Below are 17,928 nucleotides of genomic sequence, written 5' to 3'. Positions count from 1 at the left end.
ATCACACCTTGGCAGTCTTTTTGCAAAATCAGCTGCACTTAAGCTGCTATTCCTAACTTGGATGAAAACAGTTATTTTTAAATGTCAAGTGTCAGCTCAGATGGTGAGGTTCAGTAAAAATTTACAAGAGCTGGAAACATTAAAGACCTCCCTGTGACATTTTAATAACAGGGTGCTGGTATTTGTTTATATTGGCAAAGCAGGAATAAACTATTTAACATGGATCTTTTAAAAAAAACAGACTCCTCACCACTCTGTCTCTGAAAAAAATGCAGGTAAAGTTTATTTTCGGAAATTATTTTAACAACTGTTTTAGTGAAGTTTGCAATTCCAACACAAGGAAAAACTAAATTTAGTGACTTCCATTTGGACTGTCTGCAAACATAAAGCTACAGCTTTAGGTCTGCCTTTGCGAGCATAACTCAGCTCTCACCTTCTCCATCACTCCCAGCGGTACGTGAGAGCCCAGCGGGGAGCCACATCAGTCTCCCCTTTGATGATGACACACGTGATTTATGGCTTTTTACAGACAGTTTGTTTTCATTACGCCTCCTCGTCAGCGAGCTGCAGCCCAACTTTGTGCAGTGCAAGCAAATTTTGACCATTTCAAAAGATTTTTTTTCTTTTTTTAACTTAAAAAAAACTTGATTTGTGTATGAGGGAGCAACTCCACACAGCTATTTTCCACCGTTGGCTGGATTCATGAATTATCCGAGCTTTTAGGAAATGAAATGTTTCAAACTAAAGATATATTCTCATTTTTAAAAAGTATTCTGCATTTCTTTTAAATCTTTCTTTGAAATTGAAACTTGTAGTCATTTATAGTTACAAATAAAAAGTAGAAATAAAGCAAAGTAGAAATATTTAATACAAAGTTTACAATTGGCTCGTTGTTTGCATAACTTTAATGAGGACGATGCTGATGAAATCATGTGACGATAGAAGAAAGCTGTCCAGAACCTGGGAGGAAAAAATGGAGGGTCCAGAAGAATTAGTTCTGTCATTTGGAGGCAAGGCATCAAAGAAGGAGTTTTTAAACATCAAGTTTATGATCTTTCATTTTTCCRACCTTTTTCAAGATGAGTGTAAACAGAATGAACATAAAAACATTAATCATCTAGCTGTGATACTTTGAAGTTTCGCTCCTTTTTAATGTAAATTTCCACAATGACCATTTATAATCAACTTTTGACAAAGTAAAAACAGTGGAACAACAAGAATCCAGAGATACATCTGACTTGTATATTGACAAAGCATCACCAACAACAAACCCTTTTAAAGGCTTCAGTTCAGTTTGTTTCCCTGTCAGAGTTGTTGGAACCTTCAGACCCTGCTAGTGACCAGCAGACATGGCTGACCAGGCCCCTTCCATCCTCCACACAGAGAAGGCATAACTCAGTCTCTCATGGGCCAGAAAGTTACACCCTGCGAGTTTACTGTCCATCTCGTTGCTCTGCAGCACCTGGTAGAGAAAGTCAATGTATCGAGACGCCAGTTTAAGGGTCTGGATCTTGCTCAGTTTGTCTGATGGAAGTGTCGGGATAATCTTGCGAAGCGAAGCGAAAGCTTCATTCAGGGACTGAGTCCTCTGGCGCTCGCGGACGTTGGCGATGGCCCGTTGTGCATGTGGATCCTCCAGAGCCGGGACTCCTACGGGACTTTGACCGGGAACGGGAGAAAGGGACAGACCGGAGCACGGYGGTCCGTGCTGGGGGCTCCTTTTGAGCTTTTTGGGTCCAGTTTGTGTGTAAATCTGAATATCATCCTCTGGCTGGACTTTTGCATTGTCTGATGTGGACGTAAGCGTGACGGTGGTGAGGTGGTCCTCCAAGCCTGTTGGGCGCTTACGCTTGGTGATACCTGGCGTTGCTACAACAACAGGGCAAGCATTGGATGGAGGTTTACCCATGTTGTCTTTGCTGGAAAGCACTCTTCCTTCATCACGCAGCTCCTCCTCTCTCATGCTTGGCCACGCTTTCCTTCGCTGTTAACAAACTTGCGTCCCTGTCCTTTGTGTCCTTTGATGTCTCTTTTCACGTTGCCTCTGCTTTGAGCTCATGGACTTTCTCCCAGTTTTGTTCTTCTCCAGGAGTCCTCTGATATTTGTTTGCCTTATTGGATTTCTTCCATCTTCTCCCTTTGTTRAGAAAAAGAGTCAGCACTGAGTGATGGAATTTTTATCCACTTTGGGTGGCTGTTAGTGATCTTTCCCAGCTTTTATGAGCGTACAACATGACTTTTCTCCTGTTCTGTTCCCSTGGCAGCGTGTGAAACAAGAGCCAATTGAGTGAATTTTTAAAGGGGAGGCATCTGTGAGGCTTCAAGCCGCCCTCCCACCTGGTTCACTGATTGGCTTGAAAGGCACTTTAAGACAGCTGAGCTGAAGAAAGCGAGAAGAATGGATTCTGAACGATTGGCCCGACCGAAGCGGCGAGGTGGGGACAGATTCTGCCGCGCAGCCAACCAGATCTAACCGTTGTGACGTACGTTTCTCATCTCAGAAGTTACCCCAAGTTTATAGGTTCCAGATTTCCTTCAAAGGAAAGCACTGCCCCCCACCCCCCCACTCACCCCTTGCTGAGTGCTTAGTCTTCAACCATCATCGGTTGGCATTTCAAATAGCTCCTTAAAAAAGACAAAAAGCGATTGAGAAAAATTGGCTAAATTTACTTTTTTCCACCCATGTAGCGGATCTTTCAGGTCTTTAAAGGTTTAAATTTACTGATTTTTAACAAAAAAAGAAATAAAGATTTAAAACATGGGTAATATTTTGCTGATGGCTTATACTGTAAACATTTTAAAACAATCAAAGGTAAAGTCAACCACAGTTGAACATGTCTTTTTATTGTGTTTAAAAAGACAGCTAGAATGAAAACAGGGTATTCCTGCTGGTGAACCAACACAGACAGTGTGTGTGTGTGCGTGCGTGCGTGCGTGCGTGTGTGTGTGTGTGTGTGTGTGTGTGTGTGTGCGTGCGCGCACGCGTGCCCTTGTTTTTGCTACTTGGTGCAATTTTTCAGGAAAATGCAGCCTCGTGGAGACCGGATGCTCCTTGTGGGGACCAAAACACGGTCCCCACAACTTCAGAATCTGATTTTGGATGGGGGTAGGGGGGTGGGGGTGTTAGGTTTAGGACCAAGGTTTGAATTGAGTTTAGGTTAGTGAGGTTAATTTTAGGGTGAACGGTCAGGGTTAGGATATAAAATTTCGAAAACAAAACAAAACAAAACAAAAAAAAAAACGAATGGAAGTCAATGGAAAGTCCCCAATTGAAAGTCTACTGTACTTTCCTAGTTAGGCTCAGAGGTATGGTGTGAATTAAGTTCTGGTTCAGGTTAGGGTTAGCTATAGACCAGTAATGGTTAATTTTAGGGGAAATGTCTGTGTTGGCATGAATACAGTTACAAAAAAGAATGGAAGTCAATACAAAGTCCTCAGTTTGATGCCAATACAAGGATGTGTGTGTATGTGTGCGCCCTTGTTTTTGACACTTGGAGGGGACGATTTTTCAGGAAAATGCAGCCTTGTGGGGACCGGATGCCCCTTGTGGGTATCAAAACCCGGTCCCCACAACTTTGAGGCTGATTTTGGGTTGGGTGTTGGGTTTAGAACCCAGGTGTGAATAGAGTTCAGGTTAGATTTAGGGTCATGTAGGTACCTGTGAGGCTAATTTTAGGATAAATGGTCTGGGTTAGGATATACAATTTCCAAAAAAAATGAATGGAAGTCAATGGAAAGTCCCCACAAGGATAGAGAGACAGTAGGTGTGTGTGTTACTAGTGATTACTTGGCTATAGTTTCCAAAGACAGATTTAGCGAAAGCAAAGAGCTAGCATTTCAATCAGCTGTGCAGCACTGAGGTTTAATCAAGAGACAGAGCTRAAAATCATGAGGACTGTGGTGGATTTTGCAACTCACCCACCGAGCTACATCTGAACGTAAGTCTCAGGCCCAGCAGCTCCCCAAGAGAGGAGACTATTGTTAGTTTGTTCCTGAAACGTGAGACGTCTGTCAGACGAAAACAACAACGTCTGAATAGTTTCGAAACCAAACTTTTCTCCTGATTAGTTCTCAAATATGGCTTCGATGTTTAAAATGTAGAAATAAAATCTCAGTTCTGAACCTTTTAAATCTGTATGGTTAATCATTTCGAATAACTTCAATACCTGGAAATTATATATAAAAAAGCCACAACTAAAGCAGAACCCTGGATTATTGATGAATCATTTGTTCATTTAAATCCATTTAGATTTTTACATCTATTTCAGGCCATCATTTAGCTTAAGAATATTAAACATTACAGAAAGTTTGYATTGTTATTGTGTGTAAGAACTGCATAAACAATCACTCTGAATTAAAATAAAACCCTTCATTTAAATCGTTGAGAATCAGCTTAGGTAATACCTGTCAGTACATTTTCACTTTCCTRACTTTTCTATATCCCTGACTAACCTGTGTCTGAGGTGAAGACGAGGTGACAGAGTTTTACTACTCTTGTCGAAAGCATTTTTTTGCAGGAACAGTGAGAATGTTGATAATCTGGTTCTGCAAAGGAACTGACTGTCGTGTCTCAGAATAATCAGCACATTAAGGGTTTTGCTTCGCCTCAAAAAGGAAAGCGAAAGGAACAAAACAAAATGAACATTTGCAAAGATTTTGCTTCTGGTATTTGAGCACCATACATGGTGTGAAATGTTACAAGAGTTTAGAAAAAAATGGACCCAGATAAACACAACACACACACACACACACACACACACACACACACACACACACACACACACACACACACACACACACACACACAAATTGGGTGGAAATGAATTTAAAAAAGGAAAAGAGAAGAATTTAAGAACAAATCTAGTCAGCCTAACGATGCATCCACTTAAGCCAAATACACTTGACACACAAAAAGAAAGCAAAATTAAAACATCTGAACGATTTATTTACTTATAAAGGTCAATAAACTAGATAYGTAAAGTTGTACAATTTGAAACAAAGAGCCAGGATGAGTGAAAAGTTGAAAACAGACACTGGGGACCTCTAGTGGATGGATCTCTGGTGGTCGTTGGATGAAAGGTGTTACGGGTTTCATTCGTAGTTTTAAACTTTAGATTTATATTTTTATTTTAGATGAAAAAATRTCTTAACAACTCCAATATGCTGCCTCAGATCTACAGAAAGACGAGTTTAGAAGATAAGACAAAAAAACTGATTTTAAGAGGACAAATATAAATCATATAATCCCAGACAAAAAGCACATTTAATGAAGGAAGTGTGAAAGACTGCAGCACTCATAGGCATTTAAAGCAAGAAGAGCAATACGATCAGTACAGAAGAGCACTCAGAGTGAAAGTGGACACACCTGTCTTTAATCACTTTCATCTGGTCGRGAAACACGAAGGACAACAAAAGGCCGGGACACTGACACCAGGCTCAAAGAGGCACAAATCAAACCAGGTGGATCCAGTTTTCAACAAAGCAAAAGACAAAAAACCATTACTGGAACTGAAAAAAACAAGACCAGAAAGATAAGATGAAGTACACTCTGCTACATATATATATTTACACACCATATGTTGAGTAAGATCAATGATTTTTTTCAGTCTCTTAAAAAGGTTTAAACTAATTTATTTATAAAAGAAATTTAATCCACCTCATTTTTTTCCTATGTTTTATAACAGAACTTAACCAAAAGGAAATCTTAACAGCTTGACTTGCAGGATGAGCCAGTAGGGCTGCCACGATTAATCGATTAATCGACGACTAATCGATTATTAAAATAATTGTTTGTGGCAGCCCTATGAGCCAGTCTCTGACGAACATAAAGCGATGTTATGTAATGGATCAAGAAACCAATTTGACCTTCATCTTACTGTCTGGATCTGTGAGCAGTGACACGTTAGAACTGACTCTACCAGTAATTATTTTTTTAAAATAGAACAGTGTTTTCTGTTCTATTTTACATCCATGTTTGCTTCCACATCAAATCGAAGTTAAACCTAGGAGCATTTCCACCATTAGCAGTGTTTACAGACAACAGGGCAACGCAGAGCATTCTAATTTACTGTTGTGTACCCATCAACCTCCCACATACTCTGCAAGTGCTGACAGGCAGCAACACACTCTTTTTATAATGAACCAAAACACTGCATTACCTAAACAAAATGTCGTTTTTTGCTTATTTAACATTTTTTGATAGTATGTTAATTGCATGGTTATTTGCTTGTATTATAAATAATTAATTTGTTAAATTCAAAATGGTTTCCTGAACAAAAAGTTCCTGTCACTCAGTTAAATTATTTTTTTTTTTTTGAAGTTCATGGATTTCTGTCACATATTTTACCATCAACAGAGACCCTCATACAGGTGTGACTTCGTGGCAGTAAACACAAACGGGCCTCTTGGAAAGGAATGCTGCCCTGCAAACAAGTATGGAACCACCTRCTGTTATTCTGATACGTTAAGACAGCAGACTTCCTTGTTGACTTTGCACATTATACTTCACCTGCCTGTYAATGAAGAAGCACCTGCAGATGGGAGGTAAAGATCCGAGTCAAGAAGTCAAGTGAGTGTCATAGATTTTGTCAAGGAGCGTTACAAGAGAGGAGCAATACATAGCAAAAACACAAAAAAGACTTTCATCATGTTTATGTCAAAACCAGAGGAGCAACTTGCCCAGGAGCTGAGCTGTCCCATCTGCCTTCAGCTCTTCTGTGATCCGGTGGTTCTTCCTTGCGGGCACAACTATTGCCGAGCTTGTATCGTCAAAACCGCTCAGTCCACCGAGAACACCGGTAAAACACCTCCTCGATGCCCGGAGTGTCGCGAAGAGTACGAGGGTCTGGCCATCTTGCAGAAAAACTTCAAACTTTCCAACATCGTTGACGGTTATCGAGCTTCTACAACCCAAATATATGAGGAGATTGTGATCGAGCCCGAAACCGGGTCCAAGAAAACGACGGTTTTCTGCGACCACTGCATTGACGCCCCACTGCCGGCGGTGAAGACCTGCCTGAAGTGTGAGGTCCGTCTGTGCTCCAGGCATCTGCAGAAGCACAACGAGAAGGAGTCCTTCAAGGGCCACTCTTTGATGGAGCCCCAGACTGAGCTGCTGGGGACGAGGAGCTGTTCCAAACACCACCTTCCCCTGGAGTACTTTTGTTCCAATGACGTGACCACCCTGTGCTCCACGTGCTTCGTGGAGGGCCATCACCAGGACCACGATGTTCTCACCTTCAGCGCGGCCGAGGACGAGATGAGAAGAGCACTGGAGAGTCGCAGCAAGGTACCGCCAAACATCATTATAAATCAAATTACCAAACAGCACKAAGCAAAATCATTTTCTACTAGGAAGCAACGTTTTAAATTAAGTTTTTTAAAGGGGCAATATTAAGTGTTTCTCAGGCATATATTTAAATACTATACCATAATAAAGTATCTATGTCACCTTTAGCTGTTATTAAAATGCTGTTTTTATGTTTAAATAGAAAATAAACTTATCTTCTCATCACTTCCTCTTCTAAACGCCTTGAAATTGGCCTCTGTCCCTTTAAGAACCCCCTTCCGCTTCTGTCTCGCCGGGGGGCGGGGGATGGGCGCTGCCATGATACAGTTTACTTGGCATCTGAAAATACATTTTCTCAAATGTATTTTTAATCTGAAAAGAGCTTCACTGAGTGAGAACTAATGTTGAGAGCTCAGCAGACAGTTAGGTTTCACTTTCACCCGAGAGCCTGCGGGAGTCATGGGTGGGGCATGTGGGGATGGGGGGGAGGGCGCTCCGCCATGAGGAAGCTTGGCTTAAAGACACACGTATTGCCCCTTTAAAGGGGCAATATCGTAAAATCAACTTTTTTGAGTTTTATATCATGTTATAATGTCATACTCTCATTAAAAACATGCCCAAAGTCTTGCTTTGACTCATTCATGCATGTTTGAGAAATCCTGCAGCATTTTTAGGAAGTCATGCTGAGGAGCAAAACAACAGGTGGGGACCAGAAACGCCCAGAAATGTCTTTAAGTCAAACTTCCTCATGGCAGAGCACCCCCCCCACACACACACACACACATCCCCCGGCTCGCTCGTGACTCCTGCAGGCTCTCGGCAGTAACAAAGCAAAGTGAAAGTGAAACTTAAAATGACTGCTGCTCTCAACACCACCTCTCACTCAGTGAAGCTCTTTACAGATTCAAAATACCTTTGAGGAAATGTATTTTCAGATGCCAAGTAAACTGCATCATAGCGCACAGGCACCCCCCACCCCCGGCGCACGAGTCCCCGGCGTGTGGACACCCCCACACCGAACTGGACAGAACAGAAGCAGAAGGTGGTTCTTAAAGAGACAGAGGCCAATTTCAAGGCGTTTAGAAGAGGAAGTGATGAGAAGATAAGTTTATTTTCTATTTAAACATAAAACAGCATTTTAATAACAGCTAAAGGTGACATAGATACTTTATTATTTATTAGTATAGTATTTAAATATATGCCTGAGAAACACATAATATTTGCCCTTTAAGAAAAACGTGAAATTTGATCAGCTACAAAGCATAACCTTTAACATTAGAAACAAATAAAAATGAAAAGCTAAATAATTTGATGTTGATGCCCTTGTTGTGGAGGTCTGTCTTTTATGGACTGTAGCAAAACATTTTTACTTTACAAGGGACTAATTGCTCTGGCTTTTCAATCCAGCAAATTAAATTAAAATTAGAACCTAAAATGATGAGTAACTGGAATATTATTTCTGTGAGTAACAAGAAAAGTGAAAAATACATTTGATTTTGATTTAATGGCTGAGTGGTTTGACTTTTTATGCTGTTTTATGAAAAATAAGTTGCTTGGAATGAAAACAATACAAAATGCAGATAGATGAGAAAAGCCTGATAACATCTAACTGTGTCAAGACTGAAATCAAATACTTAGATCGTACTTACTTACATCTTTCCAAGAAAAGGGCTAAGTTTTAATCTCTTTGTCTCTAAAATTTAATAGGAGGAAATTAAAAGACACGTTTGACTGTTTCCCTCGTGTTTGGTTCATTTAAAAAAAAGACACCAACTTAATCCAGATTCTCCGAACATTTTGTTGAACACAAAATATKTCTGACAATTGGTGTTTGCAGATAATTTCCAGCAGACTGCAGATGACCGAGAGCCTGCTGAACAGGACCATGGAGGATCAGGGAGCCTCTGAGGCCACWGGAGACAGAATGGTCAGCAAGGCCGTCACCCTCATGGACAGCATGGCTGGGATGGTGGAGAGGTGAGCAGATGAACGCCTGCTGGTGTTTCCATCAGGATGTCTGAGGGCAGAAATTCAGCAAGTTACTGGATCGTGACACGCAGTTTTATTGCATAACCTTTTCACCAGGCGAAACATTGAGGACAATTTCTTATTTACAATGTTGGCCTGAAAGTGCTAAAACACTTAAAGGGGCAATATCATGTAAAATCAACTTTTTTGAGTTTTATATCATGTTATAATGTCATACTCTCATTAAAAACATGCCCAAAGTCTTGCTTTGACTCATTCATGCATGTTTGAGAAATCCTGCAGCATTTTTAGGAAGTCATGCTGAGGAGCAAAACAACAGGTGGGGACCAGAAACGCCCAGAAATGTCTTTAAGTCAAACTTCCTCATGGCAGAGCACCCCCCCCACACACACACACACACCCCCCGCCCATGACTCCTGCAGGCTCTCGGGGTGAAAGTGAAACTTAACTGTCTGCAGAGCTCTCAACACTACTTCTCACTCAATGAWGCTCTTTTAAGATTAAAAATACCTTTGCAGAAATGTATTTTCAGATGCCAAGTAAACTGCATCATAGCAGCCCCCCTTTCCCCCCACCGAAATGGGCAAGACAGAAGCAGAAGGTGATTCTTAAAGAGACAGAGGCCAATTTCAAGGCATTTAGAAAAGGAATTGATGGGAAGACAAGTTTATTTTCTATTTAAACATAAAACAGCATTTTAATAACAACTAAAGGTGACGTAGATACTTTATTATGGTATAGTTTTTAAATATATGCCTGAGAAACACATAATATTGCCCCTTTAAAATGGGACGATAGGGAGATGCATTCATTTTTTAAAATAGTTACATGACTCCTTAAAAAGGTCTTTTAAAAAATGTCTGTGTTTAAAAGCAGGGATAGAAATCAAAAGTGTCAAAATGCAGTGCATACATACTGTATACGTAGATAGAAAAAAAATGAAACCAGCTATGTTCTTGAGCAGGTTTGACTTGTGGTTACAGCTAAACGCCTCCTCCAAAAATGTTTTGACTTTCCATTATCTTTCTATATGAGTCAGTTACATAAAATGCAAATTTGACTTGTTCCCAAAATTTAATTCATTTCATTCATGTTTTGAATAGATGTACGTGTTTTTAAGTGCCCAATCTCATTTGTGCACACTTGTCCAATTCACTAAGTGTGCTCACTGTGTAGTTTCTGAGAAATGCTTGAAGAACTGGCTCAACAGGATGAAATTTTAAAATGCATGACCAAACGGGGCACTTTTTGAAAAAAACTTAGATAATAAGAATAAAAATTAGATCCGGTTTATCGGGACTACTCATTGACGCTTTAATACTCTGTTAAAAACAGCAAACAAAACATTTATTTATCTGTAAATTGTCCGTGTTTTACACATAGAATTCTAGCTGTGGGCCCATAATAGATGGATAACTAGAATGAGATTGTGATTCCCCCTCGTGTTGACGTGTTTTGTTCAGGTACAGGGAGCGGCTGTGCACGCTGCTGGAAGAGGAGCGAGGGCAGCGTCGAAAAAGCTTTCAGATGGGAGTGAGTGCACTGGAAGAGCAACAGCAGCAGCTGCTTGAGGCACAGAAGAGTGCTGCACAGACCCTCACTGAGACCGACACATGTGTTTTTATACACAGGTACACACAAACATCCTGTTTTTTACTATTTACAATAATACAGTGTGTCAATACAGCAGGTAAAATAAGTATTGAACATGTCACCATTTTTCTCTGTAAATATATTACTAGAGGTGCTAATGACATGAAATTTTCACCAGATGTCGGTAACAACCCAAGTGATCCATACATACAAAGAAATCAAACCATAAATGTCCAGAAATGAAGTTATTTGTAATAATGTGGAATGGCACAGRGAAAAAGTATTGAACACATGAAGAAAGGGAGGTGTAAAAAGGCATGGAAAGCCAAGACACCAGCTGAACTCTCTCAGTAATTAGAAAGCAAGCCTGCCCCTTGTCAGTGCAAGTTAATATCAGCTGGTTCAGTCCCAAATGATGGCCAGGTATCACACAAGAACCATCTGATGATGGGTAAAAGTAAAGAGCTCTCTCAAGACCTTCACAACCTTATTGTTGCAAAGCATAATGATGGCATCGGTTACAGAAGAATGTCTAAACTTCTGAAGGTTCCAGTGAGCACTGTTGGGGCCATAATTCAGAAGTGGAAGGAGCATTATTTCACCATAAACCGACCACGACCAGGTGCTCCTCACAAGATTTCTGACAGAGGAGTGAAAAGAATTATCAGAAGAGTTGTCCAAGAGCCAAGGACCACTTGTGGAGAGCTTCAGAAAGACCTGGAATTAGCAGGTACGATTGTTTCAAAGAAAACAATAAGTAATGCACTGAACCACCATGGCCTGTATKCACRCTSACCACRMAAGACTCCACTGCTGAAGAAACAGCATGTTGAAGCTCCTTTAAAGTTTGCTGCACAACATTTAAACAAGCCTGTGTAATACTGGGAGAATATAGTCTGGTCAGATGAGACCAACAYTGAACTGTTTGGATGCCAGAATACACATCATGTTTGGAGGTCAAATGGCACTGCACATCAGCCCAAAAACACCATACCAACAGTGAAGTTTGGAGGTGGGAACATCATGGTGTGGGGCTGTTTTTCAGCATATGGTACTGGCAAACTTCAAATAATTGAAGGAAGGATGAATGGAAAAATGTACACAGACATTCTTGATAAAAATCTGCTTCCATCTACCAGGATGATGAAGATGAAACGTGGCTGGACATTTCAGCAAGACAATGAGCCCAAACACAAAGCCAAGGAAACTCTCAGTTGGTTTCAGAGAAAGAAACTAAAGCTGCTGGAATGGCCCAGCCARTCACCTGACCTGAATCCAACAGAAAATCTATGGAAAGAACTAAAGATCAGAGTTCATAGAAGAGGTCCACGAAACCTTCAAGATTTGAAGACTGTTTGTGTGGAAGAATGGGCCAAAATCACACCTGAGCAATGCATGCCACTAGTTTCTCCATACAGGAGGCGTCTTGAAGCTGTCATTGACAACAAAGGCTTTTGTACAAAGTATTAGATAAATTTCAGTAAGTGTGTTCAATACTTTTCCCTGTGCCATTCCACATTATTACAAATAACTTCATTTCTGGTCATTTATGGTTTGATTTCTTTGTATGTATGGATCACTTGGGTTGTTACCAACATCTGGTGAAAATTTCATGTCATTAGCACCTCTAGTAATATATTTACTGAGAAAAATGGTGACGTGTTCAATACTTATTTTACCCGCTGTATACAATACAGCATGAAGTGATGAGTTCAAACTAATCTTCGAAAAGGCATGCTATATAATTTTTTTTGTCTTTTCTAGATTTATCATGATTGATCAGAAACTGAGAGATAATGTCACAGGGAGTATTTCCACTACGATCCCCTCAAAGGCTCCACTCAACACCAAACGTCTCCAGGCAGAGCTCAAAACCCAAGACTTCCGAACGGAAATGGTCCGCCTCCTGGACAGCCTTCATGTCCTCCTGGACCCCATGGAGCTTACCTTCAACATCTGCACCGTCCACCCCAGTTTGGTGGTGTCCACTGACCTGCGCACGGTCCGGTACAGCCCCACAAAACAGTCCTACGTGGATCATCCTGACCGTTTCACCAGCGCATCTCAGATTCTCTGCAGCCAGAGCTTTTCGGGCGGCACGCACGTGTGGGTGGTAGAAGTGGGGGCCAATTGCATGTGGTCCCTTGGGGTGTGCTACAAGAGCATCCCTCGCCGGGGGGACCACAGCCGCCTGGGGCACAACACAATGTCCTGGAGACTGCAGAGGAAGAACGGGAAGCTGACTGTGTGCACGGCCTCCAGTAACATCGCCTTGTCCGAAATGGTAATTCCTCCAACCAAGATTGAGATTGTTCTCGACTACGAGGGAGGAGCATTAACCTTCAACAGCATCAAAGGGCGCAGGGAGCTCCTCTACACCTTCCGAGCTGTGTTCAAAGAGCCAGTTTACCCAGCATTCAGTATACATTCAAACACTCCCGAGTCTTGGATCACACTACAGAGTGGAATGTGAGGCCAAAAAAACTCATTAGGTGCCTTTATGTACATTTTCCTTTGTACTCTTGCATTTACGTTTGCTTGTCTAAATTTCTTCATGTGAAAAAAATATAATAATAAATAAAAAATGTATTTTAAAATTTTACTTTTATGTAAAGATTTTCATGCACATTTTTTTAATATCCGGAAAATTAGATGTCATGCATGTACCTTCTTAGAACCTAAGCACGCATACTTATATATTTTGGGAAAGATGATGGATAGAGTTTTTCAGACAATAAATACATAGTCGTTTATTTAGTGGATGTAGTTGTGTAATTGTGATCATTTTTTGGGATTTGTATATTTAACAAAAAAGTAATTTCTTCATTGTAATTTGGGTGTTTTTGTTATACTATATATTGGATGCTCTGTACAATAAATGTTGCACAATTTTGTTGTCTAATAAAATGTGCTAACACATTCCATTTTTGTGTGTGTGTGTGTGTGTGTGTGTGTGTGTGTGTGTGTGTGTGTGTGTGTGTGTGTGTGTGTGTGTGTGTGTGTGTGTGTGTGTGTGTGTGTGTGAGGTGGGGTGGGGTGGGGTGGGGGGTGTATGCAGTATTACCCACGTGAACACTGACAGTTAGCTTGAACTTGTGACATGCTGTGTTTGAAGTAAATAAAAAAGTTCTACATATAAAGATTTTAATGGTAATGTTTGCACATATATGTAGTAAGTTTGTATGTATGTATGGAAGAAAAATTCAATGTCTAAAAATATTCAGAATCTAATGAGACTGTTTTTCTTCCATACTATGAAAAGCTTCTTATTTATGAAAGCCCATTTCTGCCACCCTGATAAGAAATAAAACTTGTGTCTCATAATTATGACTTAGCTATCTCATAATTATGACTTAGCTATCTCATAATTATGACTTAGCTATCTCATAATTATGACTTAGCTATCTCATAATTATGACTTAGCTATCTCATTATTATGAGATACTATCTCATAATTATGACTTGGCTATCTCATAGATAGCTAAGTCATAATTATGAGATACAAGTTTTATTCATTTTTTATCAGGGTGGCGGAAATGGGCTTCCATACTTATGTATTGACATTTCATTCATTCAAGATTTATCTATAGTATTTAGTTGAGGCAATGGAGTTGCCAAGTATTAGCTTAAACCTCTGAAATGCAAAGTGATTCAAACTATTTTATTTTACTTAAATGAATATGTGAAATTCATGAATGTATTTCTAAAAATACTTTAAACCTGTAACTCATGTGTACTAATTCTTAGTTAAGAATTCACACATCGTTTATTTTAATGCAAATCAGTAAAAGAGGGTTGATTTCAAACGCACCTGGCAACCCGTATCCCATCTGCTACTCACTGTGTCATTGGGCAGGACACAAACAGTTTTGCGTTGTAGTGCTGTCATTCTCCACACAAAAAGTATTACTTAAAATCTGCCCAGGATGGGTTCGGGAGAAAGTACAACTAGGAAAGTATCTTTCGGAGTCGACGACGAGGACAGAGTCAGGATTCTTCGTGGGGTGAAGGTAAAGGCTAATTTAGCTAGCGTTTGACACACGCTAGCGTTACTTCAACCCTCCGCCCAGCGCTAACTAGCTGTTGTTGCTCTACACAACAATGATATCCAGGTATTCTGAGTTTAGGTGACGTTAAATGCAACACACAGACATCAGCTGTTACAGCGAAAAGCATAAAGGAGTTTGCATAAGCTAGGTTAGTTTACACCCGCAGCAAGTGGACCTTCTCGTTCCGCCAAACTTCAGTCAAAACAGGTTGTCTACAGCCTTACATATTGGTTATTCGTAAAATAATAGATGTAGCTGTCGCTCAGGTAAAACATAAATCATTTGATGTCTTTTGGTCAATTCGGCTGACATGCTGATTCCATTGTACCTGTAGATCGTTGTAATTATTTGCCAACTAAGTCTTTGGTTGCAACTTTACACAGACACGGTGATAAAAAAAAATACAAAAAACTACTTATTGAAACATTGCACGGTAGATCTAGGACAAAATAAAAATGATAAAAAATATATAGCGGGCCCAAATATTTGTTAAATGTGTCAAATGTTAGAGTGTAAGGAGGTTCTAAATAAAAACATCTTGAATGGAAGTGGGTGTATCGTTGTCTACTATGACTGTGTTGCATTTGGAGACACGTGTTCATGTCGGAATTCTGTGTTTTGATCAACTATTGAAGTGGTAAATATGATAGATGATGTGTCAAAGAACATGAAAATGCGCGACAATGTGAGTGACAGCTATGATCAGGGAAATACACTGAAAACCATAGCAAAACAAAAAGGTCTAAAAACACAAAAGATACATTTAAAAATTATTTCCAAATTGCTTATAGACATTGAAAGTATCACCAGGTCTAGTTAATTTTGTCCAACAAACCAGTAAGTACAGTTGTCATTGGGATAGAAAGTCATCTCTAAGAAAAAAAACAAATGGAAAACAAAGTCAAATGAAAAAACCCAATCAAACAAAGAAATCTACTTAGTTTGAATTTCACATACATATGTTGTGAGTCATAGAAACAGTGAGTCATGAATAGTACTGCCCTCTGTAGTTTTAGATCAAGCTATGTTTGACAGTTTCCTTGGACACTCAAAACATAAACATACATTCACTCACTTAAACTTACATATACAAACATTAAATGTCAATGTCAAATGTATTTATATAGCACATTAAAACAACAAAACTGACCAAAAGTGCTCTACAGTTCAGTCAAGACTTGTATAAAAAAAATCATAGCTACAAATACAATACAGAAACACAATATAATATATTTAAAAGCTCTAACTGAACCTCCAACTCGGTCTTAGAAAAAAGATGGGTCCTCAGCAAAGATTTAAAAGCCTCAACAGTCTCTGCTGACCAAATATTAAGAGGTAGACTGTTTCACAGCTATGGAGCAGTTATTGCAAAAGCCCGATCACCTCTAGATTTCAGTTTGGATCTAGGAACATCTAAAAGAAACTGGTTGGTAGACCTAAGTGCTCTGACTGGAGTGTAGATGTTAAGAAGATCACATAAATATAATGGGGCCAAACCTTTAAAAACTTTAAGCCAACAATAAAATCAATTCTCAGGTGAACAGGAAGCCAATGCAGAGAACCCAGGACCGGGGTTATGTGTTCATGCTTTTTAATACCTGTTAAAAGACGAGCTGCTGCGTTGTGGACAGCCTGTAGGCGATGCAGAGATGATTTATCCAAGCCAGCATACAAAGAATTACAATAATCCAAACGAGTGGTAAAAGCATGAATCACATTTTCAAGGTCTTTGATGGGGAGACATGGTTTCACCCCAGCAATCAGTCTTAATTTGAAAAAAATTTTTTTTACAATGGAATTAATCTGTTTATCTAATTTAAAGACACCATCAAAGAGAAATCCCAGATTTTTAACAGGGTGAAAATAATGGGCCAATGGTATCAGAATTGACTTTACCAAAGCTGATTACTTCAGTTTTACTCTCATTTAGGTTCAGAGAGTTTAATTTTAGCCATGTTTTTATATCATTTAGACAACTGAAGAGTGGTTCCAATGGAGCGTCCCTGTTAAACTTAATGGGCAAATAGTCCTGGATGTCATCAGCAAAGCAGAGAGAAGTGATGTTATACTTGTACTTTCTGAAAATGGACCCCAAAGGCAACATGTAAAGGTTAAAAAGAAGTGGGCCTAAAACGGACCCTTGGGGGACCCCACAAGTCAGAGGAGCTGCTGAAGAAGAACATTAATCAAGGTGAACAGGAAAAACTCCCGTTAGTCAAATAAGATTTAAGCCATGATAAAACTGTGCCTGTGATACCAACCAGCTGCTCAAGACGTGACAACAAAATGTTATGGTCCACAGTATCAAAGGCAGCAGAGAGGTCTAAAAGCACAAATAAATAAATAAATAAATAAATAAAAGCAGACAGAGCTGCAGTGACCATTTGTCTTCAAGATAAAGTTATCTTCACTTGTTCCAAAGGACTATAGAAAATGATGGTTTCAAGAAAATGGGATATAACAAAGTGTGTATGCCAAATGTTACCCCTAAGCTCCAGGTTCTAAATGTGCTGATATCCCTAACATGTATGTATTAAGTAGCTCTTTATTTCCTTGTCAGTTGTCAGAAGATGTTCTTCAGAGGATGAAAGGAGTAGCCAACATTGCTCCAGAACACTCTACTTCAACTTCAATCCCTCATAAAGACAAAGGTAAGGACAACTGTATTTCAAAACTGCAGGTCACCTGTTACTCAGTATCTACAATAATAAACTAAACATGATTTAATATCACAAAATGATAAAGTTTAAAGAACTTATTAAACTGAATCTTATTTAATATGTAAAAACAATTAACCTTTTTGTAGCGTTATGCTTATTGCAGTTTTGATAGCAATTCTAAGTCGATAAATGTTTGTCTTTAGTAAATATTCAACTTTTAATACCATCTCTCACTTTGATCAGCTGCCTCTACCAGCTCAGAGTCTCAAGCAAAGCAGCAAGCCCGACCCAGCAGCCAGTCCAGCAAGCCTGCCTCCTTCACCGAGGACGAACAGAGAAGGTGGGTCAA

The 17,928-nt window shown here is 39.7% G+C and overlaps 3 protein-coding genes across 5 annotated transcripts in view; 2 read left to right on the top strand and 1 right to left on the bottom strand.

Moving 5' to 3' along the window:
• Positions 1-257: 257 nt before the first annotated feature.
• LOC106522377 (twist-related protein 2) lies at positions 258-2,284 on the bottom strand. The gene has a single exon (XM_014015358.1). It carries the CDS (start codon positions 1,961-1,963, stop codon positions 1,334-1,336), a length of 630 nt encoding a protein of 209 aa, XP_013870812.1. The 5' UTR covers positions 1,964-2,284; the 3' UTR covers positions 258-1,333.
• A 3,995-nt stretch (positions 2,285-6,279) lies between these two features.
• On the top strand, positions 6,280-13,789 carry LOC106522375 (E3 ubiquitin/ISG15 ligase TRIM25). The gene is made up of 4 exons (XM_014015354.1): positions 6,280-7,288; positions 9,126-9,265; positions 10,741-10,908; positions 12,635-13,789. Exons 1-4 carry the CDS (start codon positions 6,647-6,649, stop codon positions 13,341-13,343), a joined length of 1,659 nt encoding a protein of 552 aa, XP_013870808.1. The 5' UTR covers positions 6,280-6,646; the 3' UTR covers positions 13,344-13,789.
• An 899-nt stretch (positions 13,790-14,688) lies between these two features.
• The window catches only part of chchd6a (coiled-coil-helix-coiled-coil-helix domain containing 6a), a 65,497-nt gene continuing 62,257 nt past the window's right edge, over positions 14,689-17,928 (top strand). The window contains exons 1-3 of one of the 3 annotated variants that reach the window (XM_014015355.1): positions 14,689-14,880; positions 17,480-17,570; positions 17,823-17,919. In XM_014015355.1, the coding sequence (XP_013870809.1) occupies positions 14,797-14,880; positions 17,480-17,570; positions 17,823-17,919 (272 nt within the window). In that variant the 5' untranslated portion in view covers positions 14,689-14,796. The remainder of the gene's footprint in view (positions 14,881-17,479; positions 17,571-17,822; positions 17,920-17,928) is intronic. The other 2 variants (XM_014015357.1, XM_014015356.1) reach the window with 2 other exon arrangements.

This window comes from Austrofundulus limnaeus, unplaced genomic scaffold (assembly GCF_001266775.1).
Source record: "Austrofundulus limnaeus strain Quisiro unplaced genomic scaffold, Austrofundulus_limnaeus-1.0 Scaffold128, whole genome shotgun sequence".
NCBI classification, from domain to species: domain Eukaryota; kingdom Metazoa; phylum Chordata; class Actinopteri; order Cyprinodontiformes; family Rivulidae; genus Austrofundulus; species Austrofundulus limnaeus.
Note: the sequence above shows the minus strand (reverse complement) of the source record. Positions and strands in the feature narration are given on the sequence as shown.